Consider the following 20,032-nt stretch of genomic DNA (forward strand, 5'->3'; position numbering starts at 1 on the left):
TTGCAGAATTTACTATGACTGACTAGACTGTAACATATGTACATACAACTACATATGTACATATGTATGTGTATTATGTGACATTAATTGATAATTCGTTAATCGTGTGAAATTATATATGTAAAAGTAGACAGTTTGTTGCATAAATGAAAACCTCTAAATCCTGAATGTATTCCTTCTTACTATTTGTTATCTTTATTGTTTCTTTTACATCTTAATACATACTTTAATATAAAAAAAAATATTTAAAAAATATCAATATTAAAAATAAAATTGCACGAATAAAATTAATAAGTGTAAGTGTAAGTGTTTTCATGTTTTTCAATCCTTTCTCGACAGTGTGGTATTATTTTGAAACATTTCTTGAAACAACTTTTTCTTCTTGCATATTAACATAAGTTTCGAAACATTAGAAATTAAGAAAGTGAGAGTTGTATGAAATAAAAATGTAATTTATTACAATATTACTATAAATTTTACTTTTAGATACACATATTTATATACATTATTTCATTCTGTCAAGTATATTTACATAATTAATACAAAATTACAAACGTTATATATATTGTACATTGTTTTTTCTCGAGTAGACGAGATTGCGCTTTCTTTTTGCAGGAAGAACATTCATTTTTTTTAACTTTTTTGTCTTTCTTTTTTCTTTCTTTCTTATATTTTCTCTTTTATTAATTTCGTTCACTCTGATGTATGTGCGAGTTCTAACGAGGCATTGTAGCACTTCCTCAGGTACCCAATTTGAATCGTATCCGGAGTTTTTAACGAGGGAGACAACTTTTCGGATGACATAATCTTCAGTTGAAAAGCCTTCACCGTGGAAAGCTACAAAGCATTCATCCACAACTTTGCTTAGATTCATAAGCTCCTCTGATGGATGAATTAGGTACCCTTTGGAAACTGTTTTTACCCAGTCACATTCTTCCGTACGAGAATTGTCAGTAATGTTGATTGTACGCTCTCCTAAAAATGGATATTTTGATATGAAGCGATGGGCTACATAACCCGCAACATATTGCAGTCCTGCTGTTTGGACTATATCGCTGCTATTGGTACAGCTGACTGGTTCCTTCTCTTGATGTTGGATTTTGAAGCCACATTGCATAAAGTTCCACAAGTCGTTTTCTTCATTTTCATTCTCACATACATCATCATCCAAGATTTCTAAATTGTCACTTCTGTTATTATCTCTCTCATGGACGGAATCCTCCAATAATTCATCGCATGTAATATTGATAATGTTTTTAAATAATTCCTGTGTGAGAGTTATTTCTTCTTGGAGATTATCGTCTGCACATTTGAAATTGTCCTCTACAACAGTCGCATCCGTGAAATTTTCATTAAACGAATTAAGTCGTAACTCTGAATTTGGGGTTGATAAAGTCATGTTTTTCACAGATGTGCTTGTCGACGTCGTTTGAGCCGATTGTACATATCGGGATGTAGGCTGTTCTGCAGTGTGAGAAGTGCCAGCACTTGACAATGAAGACATGCATGTTGCATTTAAGTCTTCTTCCGTATTTCTGTTCATGGTAAACAAAGCTTGTGAATGTTTACCAAGGACGTACCAACGGAGTCTGTACCGAAAGTCGTACCCAGAGGGGCTGTCATTGGTTGCACCCATTCCCCTAATATACGAAAAGAAGTTTTCCAATATATCTTGTTGGAGTCGGCGTGTTATTATATATTGGAAATCTTGGGGGAATTTGATTTTAAGATAATCATGTAATGCACGTAGAGAAGCGTTGCTGATAATAATGCCTTCCTGAAATGGCATCATCTTTGTCCTGCGGCCCACTCGCATGCTCTCCATGTGCAAAGTCATCAGAGATAATATTTGTTCTTGCTTTTCCAGATCCATACCATAACCATTAACACCTGGGTGTGTGCCGTACTTGGTTTGGGAATTGTGAACATCAAACCAATTATTAACAGCCAGGACGAAATCAGAGTATTTGAGATATTCCACCTCTTTTAAAAGCTGGTGATCACCGGCCCATTTGATGGCTTTCGCAGCAGTGTGGGACCAGAGTTTTGCTGCCGGGTGCACTGACTGCCTCAAGTTTTGTCGAGCATTAAGGAGTTGTTGGGTTATTTTGTGAGCTATGCGAAGATCTCCAGAGTTACCCATCTTCACAATTTCCTCATAAACTTGAGAAGTAAATGTCTTTTTGCAGTTGCTTAATGTAAAGCCATCATCAATAAACCAGTTCCTTAGAAGCTTAAGAAGATGAGGAACGTCTGCAAAAACAAACACTTTAGCGTCTTTAATTGACGCATGTTGGAAGTAGTGTTTCTCGGGAGTGATCTTCAATTCTCCCCATACTCCCTTGTTCCCCATGTCCGATGTGCATGCAACAACTTGATATCCAGCATTATGCAAAAGTGTTAATGCATCATCCAAAATGTTTTTCTTCATTGGCTGGTCAAATTTATAATAAATGGGTTGCTTCCAATTCCCAAATAGTCCACGTACCATAATGACCTGTACTTTGGAGCATGGTCCGATCAACTTTTGTAATTTCGAGTCGAAGCGTACTTCATCAGATACTGCCATTTCATCAAAAGTGAGTACAGTGATCTTCATCATTTCAGATAGGTCTGCGCTTTTCTGCTTCATGATCGCTAGTACGTCCATTAAAAAGCCTTCGTAGACATCAAACTTTTTTAGTGCCCATCTTCGTAATGATGCCAGCGATGGTAGAGGGAAGTGTAATTTTAAACGGAAGTAACGGTATGCTTTGGGGCTGATGCTCCGAAACGAAATGGCAGAAGCATAATCATCAACTGACCACTTCACCCATTTTTTATTTTCTAATAAGCACCGTATTTGCCCCTCGGTAAAATATGGGTTTAGTACCGTTTTGACCTTTTCAGTGACACCCACTGTCAGTGCTGTTTCTTTTTCGAGATTCGTTGTCTCTAATCTTACATGAAGATCGGCAATGGACTTTTTCAGTGTTAAATTTTCGGCAAGAATTGCCTTTAACTGCTGTTCCCGTTCTGTTAATTCCAATTTTAATGCCACGTTATTCGCTTGAAGAAAGTTTTGTTCCTGAAAGTGATTCTCCGATGAATTTTTATGAAATTCTCCAAGTGTTCGATAATGGTTTAATTCATCCTTCATCCACTTAATTGTCTCATACGGATCCTCTTCCTTGCGTGTCGTGTTGTCACGGCTACTGCCGGTGCAATTGTCATCCACAAATCTGAAATAAGTTTTAGATCATTATTTTGCGTTACATTTTACATAATATTTTTTTATGTTATTTTCAAGTTACTGTACAGTCTGAAAGATATGAAGAATATTGATGTCATTTTGTTACATAAAGGAAGTGTGAAAATGAAAAATTAGTTTAAAATTTTGTAGGTGATCTCACTTTAATACTGAAAAGATTACCGCTACTGCATTTTTTAAAATTGTTTACATTAAAAATAGTTTAATACAAATGTTAGCATTACAGCTGACAGATTATTACATTTTTTTTAATATTACTTTAAAAAACAAACATTTTTTTTCTCATAAAAAATAATGCTGATAACGTAACAAAATATTTAATTATGCAGTAAATAAGGAAGTATTTCTCACCGATGCTGACGTTTCAATCGTTGACTTCCTTCCTCGCTGAAATACTCATTCTCCTCTTTTCCCGTGATCTTCGACGTCAAACGGGTTTTCCCATATTTCAATTGACGAACGGCTGAAAGTTCACTGCGCCTATGTAATACAGCTTTCTTTCTTTCACACCTACAAAAGAAATGCATAAGTAAAGTAACTCGAAAACTTAGTTAGTCGGAAAAAGTCATAGCAAAAAGACAATAGATCTCAAATCTCAAAATCAATTATAGATATTTGTTATCTACTATACAAATGTTGTCTGCAAATGTAATTCCACGAAATGTAAGAAAAAAATAAACAATCAATCCGAAGATATACCAATTTGTGTATATTCATAATCATTGACAAGGTACACTGTTCTTGAGATGAAAGGGTTGAACCGATTGACTTAACATTTTTCTCACAACTTGTTAAATATGTTTGTGAGACAACTATGTGGGCGATGAGAGATTTCTTAATTGTCATACATTTCATGGTAGATTGAATAATTCAACAAAAAATAATTTTTTATTGAATTCAATAGACATTTGTCAAAAAACCCGAATTGATATATCTTCAAAGTGAGTATTACAAACCTTGTTGAGAACGTAGAATTCCGTACGTTGCACAACGAATCAAAAGGCCCTTCTGGTGTACGGTTGACTCTGCCATTTGGTTCCAGCCAAGGATTTCTGAAAAGACATAAAAAGAATAAAGTATAAATAATAAATACTTCCTTTTTAACTTTATCTGGCATTTATTTAAAATTAATTACAAACGACACAACGTTACGACTAGGCACTTCCTAGTTAAATATTTGTAATTATTGATAGGTACACTTGAGAATAACTAGGAAGCGCCTAGTCGAAACGTTGTGTCGTTTGTAATTGATTTTTAATAAATGCCAGATAAAGTCAAGAAGGAAGTATTTATTATTTGAACTTTTTTTTATTTGCTGGCAAAGAAAAGTCTTATACGTCTTTTAAGAATAAAGTTTGTTATTCGTAGTAATGAGTGCAGATTTGAAAATTCTATTTGTATTTTTCAGCACATGAAAACTGCAGTCGGTAGTAAAAACAGTTTTCAGGCCTTCGGTCTTACCACGAGTAACAAAACGTTCTCAACGGCAGGTTTGTTTGATAATGGAGGATTCACACTGCGTCCGATGTTCGACGTACGACGATCCGACATCCAATAGGAAATTTTTGTCTCTAATAATAAATTCTGTTATTGGATGTCGGATCGTCGTACGTCGAACATCGGACGTAATGTGAATCCTCCATAAGAATCTGTACTTTATGAGACTTTATCACTGATAATGGTTTTTATAAACTTTTTATTGCCCGTGGTATGACCAAAGATCTGAAAACTGTTTTTTTTATGGCTCTATTGATATCTGTAGTGGTTTGTGGGTACTAAAATATTCATTTATGAGATTATTATTATTAGTAGCGCTAATTAAGTACTTGTAGTGTAATACATACCGACAAGACACTGACGTTGTTGGAGTTTCATGTTGACCTGTCATATCTGCCTTATCCAGCAGACCTAAATCAAGCAAAGGTTCTGTCATCATCCTTGATACGGGTGTTGATGAACGTAGCAAAGATGAAAGTTCCGGCTCAACAGATGAGATTCTCTCCTTTGATGGGCCTGGCACAGGCGACAGACTTGCAGCATTTATTGCTTCTAGAGGTGACGTTGATGGACAAACCAAATTAAAGGTCCGCTTAACAATGTTACAATTTACATTGCCTTTGTCATGTGCCCTAATAAAGAAAATATAAATGTAGTTTCATTGTCACATGGTTCTTGGAGCAACATCCATAGTCATCTTGTCATAAGCGTATGAATATTAATAGTTTATGTTAACTTTATTATTTTTAATAATTATTTTTAAAAAAGGGAGCGTCAATATTTGCTTTGTTTAATAAATTACACATCCAACTTACTGTTCGTTTGTTGTTACCAGATGCAACGTTGGTACAGCAGTTGGCAAAAGTCGTCTTTTAAAAATATTTTCTCCTCTTTTTCTCTTTGATTGAATGAAAGATCCGGAGTAAAGTGTACGGAGCAAATTCGTGCTTAAATAACAGATAAAAGAGATACATTACAAAACTTTTCTAATCTTTCAAACAATATAGTTTTTGTTACTTCATAATACAGTATATCAAAATAAACAAATTTAAATTTTATCATGCAAAGGCATACCGTTAACGATGTTCGAAGGCAATATAACCTCTCCAATGCTCCGAAACCATCCTTCACGGATTATTTTGTTATCCGGTAATTTATGAAAATTTGCTTGCTCCGGTGTGCATGTTCTGCAATTATTTTCACAGTTTTTCACTATGCAGCGCACCATTTTCAACGATTTTTCACGTTTCACGACGCTCACGTTTCGACAGAGAATGTCAACAATGACATATGCAGAAGTAAAGTAAGATCAAGTAAGATAGAAGATAATAACCAGGGAGTGCGAGAAGGATGTTTAGACACCAATCGTACCAAACTTTCAAAGCTAAACATTTTGTTTTTCGCAGTTGCCTGCCCTGTGTTTTTTCGTGCCCCAAAGGCTGAAAAGAGGCGTGGTTTACGAGTTTTGCACACACCATGTATTCTTCCACCATGAGCGCTCTGCACCCGCTCACTTAAAGATAGGTCCACCAGTGTCGAAAAAGCCCGGTGCTACCCGGCTTCACTCTGCTCCGGAGGCTCCTGCGTGACCTCCAGCAAAACGTATGGTGCTGAGATACGCTCACCGCCGCCCGACGGGCGCCCTGCCTTGAGACGTGCCTGACGTCTCTGCCTCCCGCGAGTATTGCCCTGCTGCTCGCCGCGGAGTCGCAAGCGGAGACGGGCCTGACGTCCTTGACTCCCGCGAGTATCGCCCTGCTTCTCGCCGCGGAGTCTTCAAGAGCACCAGCTCTTCGATCGGATTGACACACAGGTGTCAGATCCTCGCCTACAAGATCCAAACATCTCGCTGACATGTCTCTGGATCTCAAAAATCTGCTAATCGCCCAAGGCGATGCGATTGCTACACTTAAGCGATCGCTGATAAACTTTAAAAAGCTTCCCAAAGCTCAGGTCACTCTCCCAAAGACGAAGGGGAGACTGACAAATTTGGAAGAACTCTGGGAGAATGTTCGAGCCCTCCACGTCCAGCTGCTACAGACGGCCACTCCGGAGGAGAAGAAGTCGACCCCCTACTTCCAACAAGACGACCTTCTTGCCGCCGAGGAAGCCTACTTCGACGCGGCGAATCATCTCCACGAGATCACAGTATATACAGTAGCGCAACTCTCTGTCGGCGCCTTTGATGTTAGTGTTGTCCAAAATGGAGTGCGCATGCGCGAAATAAGTAAGCGCCCACTAGCACCAACTGAACGGCCACGTTCAGGCAGACACAACTGTTAAGTGTCGTCTTATCGACACGCTACGCTGATTCGTTGGATCTAAAAGTATAAGAGCCAATCACGTGCTATTGAGCGGTTTTACGCGCCCAACGTCTTTCTCTGAACTTCTTTCTCAATTGCTCTTCCTTTCTCCGCTCTCACTCCACTTTTACATGAAATTAATCTGAATTTAATGAAAATAATGAAGATAAATATTTATTATCTATTAAATGTATCTATCTTATATGTATCTATTAAAAATAAGAAAAAAAATTCAAAAATGAGAAAAAATAAAATTATATAAATGTGATTGCAGATTGAATAATATAAATGTATTGAGGTAAATTATTAGAAAATATAATGTTATATAACATATATTGAACAACCGAAAAGCAAAATATAATATTTTATACATTATACTTATAAGAAAACAATTATAATTATAAAATATTTAATATAAAATAGTTTTATTACATTAAATAAAATAAACGAATGATTTAATTATGCATCCAAAATAAAAATAAGATATACTATATTCATGCTTAATTTAAAATGCGATAAATGAAATTTTAATTTTAATACGACGATATGTTCCCGGATAGCACGGAGAATTGAAAAGGAATTCTTTTTAAATTCTTGATTTAAAAAATTTTTTAAGTACTTTTTCCGTATATCATTTCTGTCCCAAAACAACTCTTAAGAGTTCAAAAGAAATTCTTTTCTATGTCACCAATTCTGAGTTCTTCTTCAGATACAAAAAAAATCACTTTTCTACTCCATAAAAATTCGTAATATATTCGAAATTATGTTTAGATAGTATTCTAATAGAGCTCTATCTAAGCGCTATTTCGAATGCATTGCGATTTCTTATAGAATAGAAATATAATTCCTTTGTATCTGAAGGATAAGAAATGTATATACTAATCCATTTTATGTTCTTTCTGATGCAGAAACTGTTTTCGGATAGATTATGAAGGATTCTTTCTTATCCGATGTTACAGACAGAATATTAGGATTATAAACACTGAAATTAGGAATATAAATATAGGAAAATATAAAATAGAAGTATCCATGACTCCTATATCGATTAATGATTATATTACTAAATTGGTATACAGATTTGAAATATTGTATCATTAATTGTTATAATAAACAATTCGTATAATATAAGCGACATATTTATCGTACATACAGACATGCAAAATAAAATTTTATATGCAAAATAATCAATGTATACCTAATATGATATATTATAAAAATATAATGCCCGATCTACAATAGCTGTAGTAAGCTGTAGTAAGCCTCAAGCCGTAAGAAATTGACCAATTACAGGCGAATGTGAGGAGAATAATCGACTGTGATTGGTCAATTTCTTACATCTTGAGGCTTACTACAGCTTACTACAGCTATTGTAGATCGGGCATAAAAGTGTCCCGAAAGAGTGGTCGAGTAACGATTCGAAATTCTACAACCATATTGTTACTTCGCAGAAGCAGCGACGATCGTTGTATTTCGGAATTCGGACGCGCTTCCGCGCGTTTCGTTAATGCTTTATCGGATGAGAGTCTATATGTACTTCGATAGATATGCATCAATCAATTGGCAGTAAATGGCTTATATAAAATGTGTCTGGATAGAATAATGGACATATGTATTATATTATTATCTCGATGATTCCCATACGCCGGATTGAGCATTTCGTTTATAAATTTATAAAATTTCTCCTAAGAGCCGTTCTGATCCGATGAGTAAGCAAAAGTCCACATACAAAAATCCACATACGAAGTTGCAACACCATGAATTTAATAGCACTTTGATATTTCCATTTAAGATAGCAGATACAATGAAAGAATCTATGGATAGATTTGAATATATTCTGTCTAGTCTTAGAAGTGTCGAAGGTACACTGAATTTCGTCGGCACTGCTATATTTTGCGAATCCATATCCGTAGTTTCATTCTTCTCTGTAGGTACTTGCACGTCGTCATCAATAAAACACGATAATACCTAGAACATTGATATAATTTAGAACTGTTGAAAATATATACGAATATGTTATACATTCTTTGTTGAGTTACCTTATTCCGTATGTTATAAAGTTGATTGAGCCGGGATAAAGAGAAATGTACTTTCGTCGGTCGTCCCATTTCAATGAAAAACTGGCGGTTTTTGCCTAGAATCATTTCAGATTTTATTGTCGCAAAAGAAGGTGGAATACCCGTGTCTGGATGTGGATCTCCATGCTTTGTTTCTATCATATAAATTTTGAAATCCTTCTCGCTCGGTATTGCGTTTAGATTTTGTGCATCGCCGAGCGCTAGCTGTTATTGTTATATCGAAACGAGATATCTATAAATTCCGCAACAATATTAATTAAAATAAAAATATTTGATAATATGCCACATTAATATTAAATGACGTATTAATTTTTTGTAAGTAAGATGGTATAATATTACGTACTTGCGTATCTTTTTAGATAAATGTTGCTGAGAGAATATGTTATCTTTCCGCAATTTACTAAAAATTCAAACGGTGGAAGTATCATAGTTTCAACCATGGGCCTTCCCTACAAGAAAAAAAAATCATTACTTTTAATATAAATTCTGAATTAAATCATGAAACGCTGTTATATGATAACTTACAAATTGTATTGTATTGTGGAATGCATGCTGGACATTTCAAAATCGACACCACTATCTTTTGTGAAGTCGATATCTGAATTATCTGACGTCTGTTTCAGCCAGAAATTTGCATTTTAATAAGTATTTCAGAAATGTAACCGTTCGTAGACAACGTAGAATCAAGCAGCAATTCTTTCTAGATATTAGAGTATCACAGAGTTAGTTTCACAAGATAAATAGATAAACGATATTCTTAATTCAAGCATGACTGATTTTAAGTACAATGATTATGAATAATTATCCTACCTTCTGAGGTTTGTAACCACTTTATACTCCTAAACTCTTTTCACTTTCATCACAAACGTAGTTATTCAGAGTCTTTCAAACACTTCTAACAGCTCTCAATAGCATTTAGTGGGTAATTGAGCTAATTCTCTCCAAATTTCTGTTCCAATACAGATAGGCATTTACTTAACTGACCATTTAAATTCTGAGAGGGAGCGGAGCAGAACGGAGAAAGAAAGATCAATTGAGAAAGAAAGATCAATTGAGAAAGAAGTTCAGAGAACAACGTTCAGATGGTGTTAGTGGGCGCTTACTTATTTCGCGCATGCGCACTCCATTTTAGACAACAAGAAATCAGGAGAGTTGCGCTACTGTATATACTGTGACGAGATCATCGGTAAATTAAGTAACGACGCCCCGAGCGCGCCGTACCGAGGTAACGAATCATCTTATCGCGACGCGCACTCAGGCATGTCATTGCATCTGCCTCGTATTTCGCTTCCCAACTTTTCGGGTGCTTTCCCGGAATGGGAAAATTTTCGGGGAATTTTTGAGTCACTCGTCGACAAAAACGAGTCCCTCACGAAGACTCAAAAGTTACATTACTTAAAAGCGAGCCTCTCCGGCGAGGCTGCCGTGTTAATTAATAATATTCATATTTCTGACGCGAACTACGAGGCAGCGTGGCAACTTCTTCTCGACGAGTACGATAACCGTAACGCGATTATTCACGCGCACATCCATTCTTTCGCCAATTTACCAAAAATGAAAACCGAGAATGTTCTCGAATTGAAAAAACTTCGCGATAGCGTGTCTGCGGCTCTCGCCGCTTTAACGAATCTCGAGCGTCCTGTCGATACGTGGGACGACCTCCTAGTTTACATTATATCGCAAAAGTTTAGTCCGCGAACGCGCAATGAATGGAATTTGAGGCGAGGCGATACGGATGCATACCCCACGTACAAGGAGATTCATAACTTCATGACTCTTCGCATCCGTGGCCTCACGGATTATCCGTCGCAATTCGATTCCGCGTCGAGCAATACGCGCGGAAACAAATCTCGTACGTCGATTAATAATGTGTCGCCCGTTAAGTGCGTCCGTTGTTCCGGAAATCATAGTCTGACAAAGTGTGATAAATTTTTAATTTTGCCGATTGAGCAGCGTCGACTCGTAGCGCGACAGCATAAATGTTGCTTCAATTGCTTGAGGACCGAGCATTATTTAAAGAATTGTCCGAGTAAAGGACGTTGCAATCGATGCCGGCAAGCTCACCATTCGCTGCTTCACAGCGAGGGTACAGCCGCAATTAATTCGCCGTCCTCCGCGCCGTCAGCTGTGGCTGTCGCCGCTGCTCCCGAGCCTCCGGCCGCGCCCTCCGCGTCCGTTCAAACCGTGCATGCTATTCGAGATGTAACGCAACCGCCTCATGTACTTCTCGCCACTGCGTATGTTAATCTAAGTAGGGTAAACCAGCCAGTGAATGAACGGGGTCCAGTGAATGAACAAAATCACTTATATTTTAAATATGAAAAAAATTATGGGTCAAAGATAAATAATTTTGTGATGAAAATTAAGAGAAAAATTAACAGGTGGCGTTGAGATCAATGTCACGGTTATAAACAAAGTGTCGACTTAAGGAGAAATATTTTTATGCTTATGACGTGCAAGCTAATAAGAGGTTAATTTTGGAGAGGTTGCGATTTTACGTTTGAATAAGCGTTATAATTGATTTTCGAAGGTAAATATTGCATCATATAAGTAAAGATAGAGTCAATATTTTATTTTGTCAAACATTTTTCTGTAAATTCGTAAAAATACGCTAAATATAATGATGTCTATTCACTGGTGTGATTTTCTAACCTTTTCCCAGTGAATGAACATGTGGGCTCTATTTTGGTAATTAAGTAGTATCTAGACAGTAATGGATAAATTGACTTGACATTTTTAATTTTCGACATTGTTAATTAAAAAAAAAAACGTCTCTATAGCTATTATACGTATGATTCAATCCGGTACTCCCGAAAGCCGCTTACCAGGACGAGGAGGCCGAGGATCGAGCCCGCTCTGAAGAGAATCATTTCGCTGTCACTTTAATCGTCACCGTGCATCGTCGTCTCTCACCCACGAGTCTCGACGTTACGCGGTGCGACGGGTCCCTCGTGGTGAGGCTCGACCGCCCCGCGCTCGCGACGTAATCAAAACAATCCCGCCGCCGCTTGCCGTAAACATCGCGTTGTTCCGCGCGATGTCACCCTAACCTATAATCCGTGCCGCCAGCCGCCACTGCCGCCGACACTCGTTGTGTATGTACGTGGAGCTGTACGCGCGCACGCTTTATAATACATAGGTTTATATGCTTTATAGTATTATTCCAGTGCAAAAATAACATTCTGTGATTATTAAAATATAATATTTAACTTTAATTATTAAGATCTATATACATTAGTAGGTATGTATCTACATGGAATACATATGTTCATTCACTGGTAAGCAGCCGTTCATTTACTGGCAATTCTGTTCATTCACTGGTATATCGGTCCTTTTGTCACTTTTCCATTTATATTCTAAATGTTTTATTCTGAAAGCACCTTTAATATTTTTTTTAATAATCAGTATGATATATTGAATCAACTACATCGATGCTGAAAGTGATACGGATAATAATTTTATTTCACGTCTCTAATGAATAGAAGACACCGCTTATTTGTTCATTCACTGGCTGGTTTACCCTATGTACAGATTTGATGTTGTGGTTGCTCTAACTTCCGCAAATATTGAGATATCGGGCTGTTTTTTTTTTTATCGATAGAGTATCATTCAAGAAAGGTTGGTATTGAATTTGGCGATGATCGGTAAAGGGGTTTTTTTTTAATTTTGAATTTTTTTTAAAATGTCCGTGGTTGCTATAACTTTCGCAAATATTGAGATATCGGGCTTAATTTTTTTTAAATCGATAGAGTATCATTTAAGGAAGATTGGTATTGAATTTGGCGATAATCGGTAAAGGGGTTCTTTTTTAAAAAATTTTTGAATTTTTTTAGAAATGCCCGTGGTTGCTCTAATTGTAAATTTTGAAATATTGCGCTATTTCTAATTTTATTATATTCTTCAGTTTTTTCTACCTCTATTTCATATATAATTCTTTAAGATTTGGCGAATATCGATAAAGGATCGAGTTACCGATTTCTGCTCAAAAAGTTACATGTATAAGTTTGTAAATGTAATTTTATAAAGTATCAAAAAAGTTGGTATTTTGAATTTGGCGATAATCGGTAAAAGGATTCTTTCTTTATAAAATTTTGAATTTTTTGAGGATCGGTGAAGGAGTTACCGATTTTTGTCTAAAAAGTGGACAAGTTATACATGTAATCTCTATATATAGAGTATCATTAAAGAAAGATTGTTCTGAGTTTGGGAAGGATCGGTGAAGGGATTACCGATTTCTGCTTAACCCGTTGACTGTGTATGACGGCTATAGCCGCAACGTAAAAAAAACAAAGTAAAACTTTCTGAATTTGCTTGAAACTTGTTACTCGGGAGTTTCTGGGGTCGCTGATTACGAATCCGAAGTCAGATGTACAAAATTCAAAATGGCGGATCCAATATAGCGGATCAAAATTACCAAAAAAGGTCTGATTTTTATGAAATTTGGTACCCTTATGTTTTTTGGGTCTCTAAATCCGAATATGAAGTCAGATTTTCAAAATTCAAAATAATAATAATAAAATTCCGTCTATTTTTTGTAATTTTGATCCGCCATATTGGACCCGCCATTTTGAATTTTGTAAATCTGACATCATATTCGGATTCAGAGACCCAAAAAACATAAGGGTATCAAGTTTCATAACAATTCGATAAACTTTTTTTTCAACACACTTTTGGCCCAAATAGTAAAATTCTCTTACACAGCCAATGGGTTAAAAGAATCTTTTTACCGATTATCGCCAAATTCAATACCAATTTTTTTAAATGATACTTTATATAAAATTACATGTATAACTAATACATGTTACTTTTAAGCAAAAATCGGTAACTCTTGCACCGATTCTCGCCAAATTCAATACCTTTCTTAAATGATACTTTATCCATCAAATAACTTACACATTTTTTAAGCAGAAATCGGTAACCCTTTCACCTCGCAAAATTCAAAACAATCTTCTTTTAATAATACTCTATATAAAATTACATGTACATCTTATACACTTTTTAAGCAGAAATCGGTAATTTCTTCACCGATCCTCGCTAAATTAAATAACAATCTTCCTTTAATGATACTCTATCCATCAAATAACTTAGGATAGATTGAGGCGAATCGGATTAATATAAGTTTTAAGACAATTTTCGTTAGTGTTTTATTTTAAGCGAGCTATTTTATCGTGCTAATTAGTAATCCGATTTGCCTCGGTCTACCCTATATATTTTTTAGGTAAATGTTTACAATTAGGGCCTGACCTCCGATGACCTTGACCTTGACATATGTTGTCAAGGTCACCCTTCTGAGTGACCTTCAGAAGGTTTTAGTCGGGGGTCGCTTTTTATTAAAAAGTTATTAACAAAAAAAAGTTTGGCGACCTCACCGATTTCAATGACCTTGATATATGTTGTCAAGGTCATGACCCCGAGTGACCTTCAGAAGGTTTTAGCCGTCGCTCGTTATTCGTTAAAAAGTTATTAACAAAAAAAGTTTGGAAAATACGTAGTTTAGATGACGCGCTTTACAAGTATTTAACTGTTTAAAGCGCGTCACTAATCTACATAGGTTAGATGACGCGCTTTAACAGTATTTAATTGTTTAAAGCGCTTCAACTAACCCATGCGTAAACCATTTCGGGGCTACCGCACCTCCCCCGAAAGCAGGGGGGGTGTGGGTGAACCTCGGTTCGTGTGAAAAGTGTATGCGTGAACTATTTCGGGGCTACCGCACCTCCCCCGAAAGCAGGGGGGGTGTGGGTGAACCTCGGTTCGCGTGGAAAGTGTATGCGTGAACTTTTCATGCGTGGAAAGTTAATATGCGAGATGCCACATGGGTTAGATGACGCGCTTTAAAAGTATTCAACTGTTTAAAGCGCGTCATCTAACCCATGTAAGTATTCTCTGCTTTAACAAAAAGACTTTAATTTATCAACAATTTACTGCTTTAAATGTTGTGTTTTGGTAAAGCAGCGACTTTCTCGCGAAATAAAGTATTCTCTGCTTTAAAGAAAAACGTAATATTAGTCGTTTATGCCTCTCAGTACTTAAAATAACTGCTATATTTTCGAAACTTTTTTTGTTTATAACTTTTTAATAAGAAGCGACCCCCGACTAAAATCTTCTGAAGGTCACTCAGGAGGGTGACCTTGACAACATATGTCAAGGTCAAAGTCATCGGAGGTCAGGCCCTAATTGTAAACATTTACCATTTTTTAGGCAGAAATCGGTAACCCTTTTACTAATCTTCGCCAAATTCAAAACAACCTCCCTGATACCTTATATATAAGATTACATGTATGACTTGTACACATTTTAGGCAAAAATTGGTAACCCCTTCACCGATCATTGCCAAATATTTTTGTTACGTCGTCTAACTTTTCCGATTTTGACTTGAATTTTATTGCAATATTTGTAACGTCGTCTAACTTTTCCGATTCTGACTTAAGTTTTTTGCGACATTGAAGATGGTCCGATAAAGGTCCGAAACGTTTGTTGTTATTATTATTTGAATTAATACAGAATTTTTAACATTAACAACCTTGTTACGGCTCGGTACTCCTTTTTTCTTGATTGATTTTCACAAACTATTAATTATTTTAATAATAAAGAATTTATTTCTACTAATTACCAATTTGCAAAAAAAATTAATTTATTTTCGCATAAATACTAATTTTCACGTAACTAGACATTTTTTTCTGATAAATTACCAATTTTTTTAGTAATGCGAATTTACTTTTACATAAATGTTATTAATTTTTACGTAATTAGTAATTTTTTGCGACTAATTACTAATATGCTAATTCAATATTTAAGTAAATATGTAGAATAACGGCACCCTCTCCGATTCTTTTGAAATTTTCAAATTTTGTGCATTTTGGGTAGTAAAAAAGATTCTCAGAAGGAAAATTGTCGCTTATGTTCCGTTTGTTTATAATTATTACTTAAAATATCACGATGTAGGCAAGTAAAGAAATAATAATTTATAAATATATATTTCGCTGCTTTTACTATTAGATTATATGTTATTTATAATTTTATTCAATTATATATTTTAAAGGGGGACAAATGGCTAAGGGGTGCTCAGTGGTTGCGCATATTGTCGAGAGATGCGTAGCAATAAATCACTGGAAGCGCACTTGGGATGTAAAGTACATGCTTACAAACCTAGCAAGTCCTACTTCTATTTCCGAGTAGTGCTCCCTGGGTAAAACTGGTAGAACTCGGCTAAGGTATGGCAACCCCTACAGAAGAGTCCCTAATCCCTGGTCCTCCAGGTTTGGGGTTGGGCGCTAGGCTAAGCCTGATCCGTCAAACCAACTTGTTAAGAAACCAGAAACTCGGCCTCGGATGGGACGGTCACAACGGCGACGACTCGGATTACGTAATATAGCACTGAGAATAGGAACGTAAAACGTAAGAACCCAGTACGAGACAGCAGCAACTAAAAGCCTGGTAGAAGAGATGACAAAATGTGGAGTCCAGATCCTAGCAATCCAAGAGACAAGGTGGAAAGAAAATAGCACCATGAGAATAAGGGACTATGATTTCTTCCACAGTAGAGGTCAGAGACACTTCCTCGGAGTGGGTTTTGTGGTACACTGAAGTGTTTCCACTGAAGTGTCTCAAAAGTTAGTCTCTTCATAGGATCCTTGTTCCAGCATTCCAGCATGATATTATAAAGCGTGTCGGGACAGCCGGGTGGACACGGCATTCTATAGCCATGTTCCACCTGATGAAGAACCTTGGCGTTCGTCATACCTGGATAAGGTATTCTGCCGTACGTGACCAATTCGGTAAAAAGAATGTCAAACGACCATACGTCGGATTTAATACTGAATTTGCTGTAGTTGGCAGCTTCGGGAGCGGTCCACTTGATAAGAAAACGCGCTCCTATTCTAGCCTCGTATTTGTCCTCTTTGATAAGCCTAGCCAAGCCGAAGTCTGCGATTTTTACAACATTTCCGTCTGCTACGAGAACGTTACGGGCGGCCAAGTCTCGATGAATGTAATTCTGTGATTCTAAGTACGCCATACTGGCTGCTATTTGCGCGGCCATGTTGATCAGTTGCTGCAATTTTAGGCCTCTACCTTTTCCTTGTAAATATTCCAGTAAACTGCCGTTCTTCATCAATTCTGTGATGATGTAAATCGGTTCCTCCATCGTGCACACAGCGTACAATTGAATTAGCTTGGCGTGTCGGAGTTTCTTCATGATTTACGCCTCGGCGAGGAAGTCCTTCGGGTCCATGGTGCCCGGCTTGACCGAGACAATATAATGGAGTTTCGACCGATCAGTGACAGAATGTGTGCTATCAGAATAAAAACCAGATTCTTTAATCTTAGTCTGATCAACGTGCACGCGGAAACAGAGGAAAAGGAAGACCCTATCAAAGACTCCTTCTATAATATAATACACTGGAACGGGCATATAATACGATCCCGTCTAATGATATTAAAATGGTGCTGGGAGAGTTAAACGCTAAAATCGGAAGAGAAGTAATATACCGCCCGATCATAGGGAAGGAGAGCTTACACGCAGAGTCAAACAATAACGGCTTTCGAGTGATAGATTTTGCGACTAGCAGGAATATGAGAGTCAGCTCAACGTACTTCCCTAAGAAAAACATACATAAGGGAACATGGAACTCACCGGATGGCTTAACGTGCAACCAGATTGACCATGTACTAATAGAGAAAAGAGGAGCATCCAGCGTACTACAAGTAAGAACGTACAGGAAAGCAAATATGGAGTCAGACCATTTCCTTGTAGGAATCAAGTTCCGGTGCCGTATGTCGAGCAGGCAGACAAAGAGCTGAATACAATTATAATTAGTATAATGCCTGTATATAGGTGCCTATATATATAAAAACTTTTTTACTTTCTGTCTTTAATATTTATTTTTAATTATTTAACTTTTTTATTTAATTTAATTACCGAATTTAAAAAGTAATGGCAAACACGGCAGGTTTGTCTATAATTTTAGATAGGTGAGCGACAGAAAGAGAGTTTCTTTGAAGTCAATTTTGTCTGTATTATGTGTAGTTATCTTTACAAAAAAAGAAAATATGTTGATGTAAAAGAAATTGAAAGTAACTAAAAAGTTTTTACATTAGTTGATATGAAAGCAAACCAAATCAGTAATCTGTCCTAAAGATAGAATAGAAAATAAATGAACTGAAATAAAAAACCAGATCTTACAAGACGGAATTACGATGTCTGGATTACTGATTGAATGTGAGTCCAAATGTTTACTGAAACGTAATACCGATTATGACAAAAAAAGCATTAATGTCTATAAGATCGGTTCTTGGGCTAGAATTTCAAGCCAGAGCCACAAGAATGAAAGTAATTCTCAGATCTCAAGACGAATATGAACTCTAGCAGAGGCCCTTGTACTTTTTTGACTAATGTCTGTCTTCAAATATGGCGTCCCAATGAGAATCTCTTAAAGTGATTGGGCCATCAGAGCATGTCAAAGAAATAAATCCGAATTAAAAATATGTTATAAAGAAAACCTAAATACGCTTAAATTTGCAATTTTGAGAATATTTGACGTCTAGTTTTTGAGATATTAAATCTCAAAGTTGGCATTTTTAACATAGGTTTTATGGGAAATTGTATCGAAAACATACATTTTTCGAAAATTTCACTCACTATCTGTAAAGAAACAAGTTCAAAAATAACTGAAAATAACATTATTTGATTCTTCTAGCACTTGTTAAGTATAAGACAAAACGACGTTGACGTGTAATAAGGCCAAAAATTCAATCAAAAGTTAATGAATTATCGCGTTTCTTGTCGGCCTTTCGATCAGCTGTACGCGACGTGAACATGTGGCAACGCCGCGCCGTGTAGTGTTTTCTTTCCACAGCACTATTCTTTTGCAAGCAAATCTTCTGTTATCGAAATTGTTTGTTACCTTCCATTATTTTTCAACATAAACACAATACATAACCCCACTCAAACACATGGCACTGGCATGATAGCTGTCTAACAGCGAAGAGATGCAATGTCGCGACATTTCTCTTGTACGAATGTCAACTGAAGTCAAATTTTGAACTGTTTACATTTATCAGTAGATAAATTGATACATAATCGAATAAAAAGTTACATTATAAAACCAGTAATTATACAAGTGTCTAGAATATATCCATAAAAATGGTTTTTCTTAAAATAAAATTTAGGCCTTATATTGACTCATATGGTACTAGCCGAATCACCTTAAGGGCCTCGCTCGCTGGATCGGATTCCTCGCCTCGATCCTCCCTCTCGGACGCTAGCTGCCGCAGCTCTCTCTTTCCTGGCGGTGAGCTCTCCCTGGTGATCCGACTCTCGCTCGGTTGGTCTCCAGAACACGCGCCGCAACGATCAATCCGTCAAGAAAGAGGTAACGGACTCGACACGTTCGAAGAAACGCAAGCAAGTGCGGCCACGAGTAAGGGAGGAGGTGGGGACTCTTTGAGAGTGGCAACTCGCGCGTTGCGCCATCTAAAGTAAAAAGGTTGGGCGTTGTAAAACGCGAAAAGAATTCGAGTGCAATATCTGAACAAATTATTTAATTTTTAATAATTCCAATTATTAATATTTATTTCCATAATTAAACTTATTTTTTATTTTGATAAATGTAAATACAAATATCTTATTGTATTAATATTTAATATTAATAATTTAATTAGTTGCTTAATTTAACTTCTGGTTTAATAAATGAACGGATGCAGTACTGAAAATGTACCTATTATATATAATATTTTAATTTTTAAAATTCTCAAATTACAAACAGGAATGTTGTGACTTTTACAGTTATAAAGTAACTAATTAATGGAAATGGAAGCCTAAAAAGATTAATATTGTAACGCAATTATTATAATAATGCTCAAATCATAAAATATTTACATTATCCATGTCTGCCAATACAATATAA

General features: G+C 36.3%; 1 protein-coding gene and 1 long non-coding RNA gene across 2 annotated transcripts; both read right to left on the reverse strand.

Annotated features, from left to right (window-relative positions):
- Positions 1-304: 304 nt before the first annotated feature.
- LOC139814744 (uncharacterized) lies at positions 305-5,373 on the reverse strand. Its single transcript, XM_071781219.1, has 4 exons — positions 5,095-5,373; positions 4,207-4,302; positions 3,602-3,760; positions 305-3,221 (listed from the first exon to the last, which is right to left on the reverse strand). The coding sequence occupies exons 1-4, from the start codon at positions 5,184-5,186 to the stop codon at positions 557-559; spliced, it is 3,012 nt and encodes a 1,003-aa protein (XP_071637320.1). The 5' UTR covers positions 5,187-5,373; the 3' UTR covers positions 305-556.
- Positions 5,374-8,171: 2,798 nt separating this feature from the next.
- Positions 8,172-19,540, reverse strand: LOC139814745 (uncharacterized). The gene is made up of 3 exons (XR_011732578.1): positions 19,332-19,540; positions 9,087-9,181; positions 8,172-9,015 (listed from the first exon to the last, which is right to left on the reverse strand). It is a non-coding gene; the product is annotated as an uncharacterized lncRNA (long non-coding RNA).
- Between the last annotated feature and the right edge of the window lie 492 nt (positions 19,541-20,032).

This window comes from Temnothorax longispinosus, chromosome 6 (genome assembly GCF_030848805.1).
Source record: "Temnothorax longispinosus isolate EJ_2023e chromosome 6, Tlon_JGU_v1, whole genome shotgun sequence".
Taxonomy (NCBI): domain Eukaryota; kingdom Metazoa; phylum Arthropoda; class Insecta; order Hymenoptera; family Formicidae; genus Temnothorax; species Temnothorax longispinosus.

What these genes read in the sequence shown, in the direction of transcription:
- LOC139814744 (XM_071781219.1), bottom strand. Translation starts at nt 5,186, where the DNA reads ATGATGACAGAACCTTTGCTTGATTTAGGTCTGCTGGATAAGGCAGAT. An exon ending in ACAACGTCAGTGTCTTGTCG is followed by an intron (nt 4,303 to 5,094) that starts GTATGTATTACA and finishes ATGTCTTTTCAG; the next exon opens with AAATCCTTGGCTGGAACCAA. An exon ending in CGATTGAAACGTCAGCATCG is followed by an intron (nt 3,222 to 3,601) that starts GTGAGAAATACT and finishes AACTTATTTCAG; the next exon opens with ATTTGTGGATGACAATTGCA.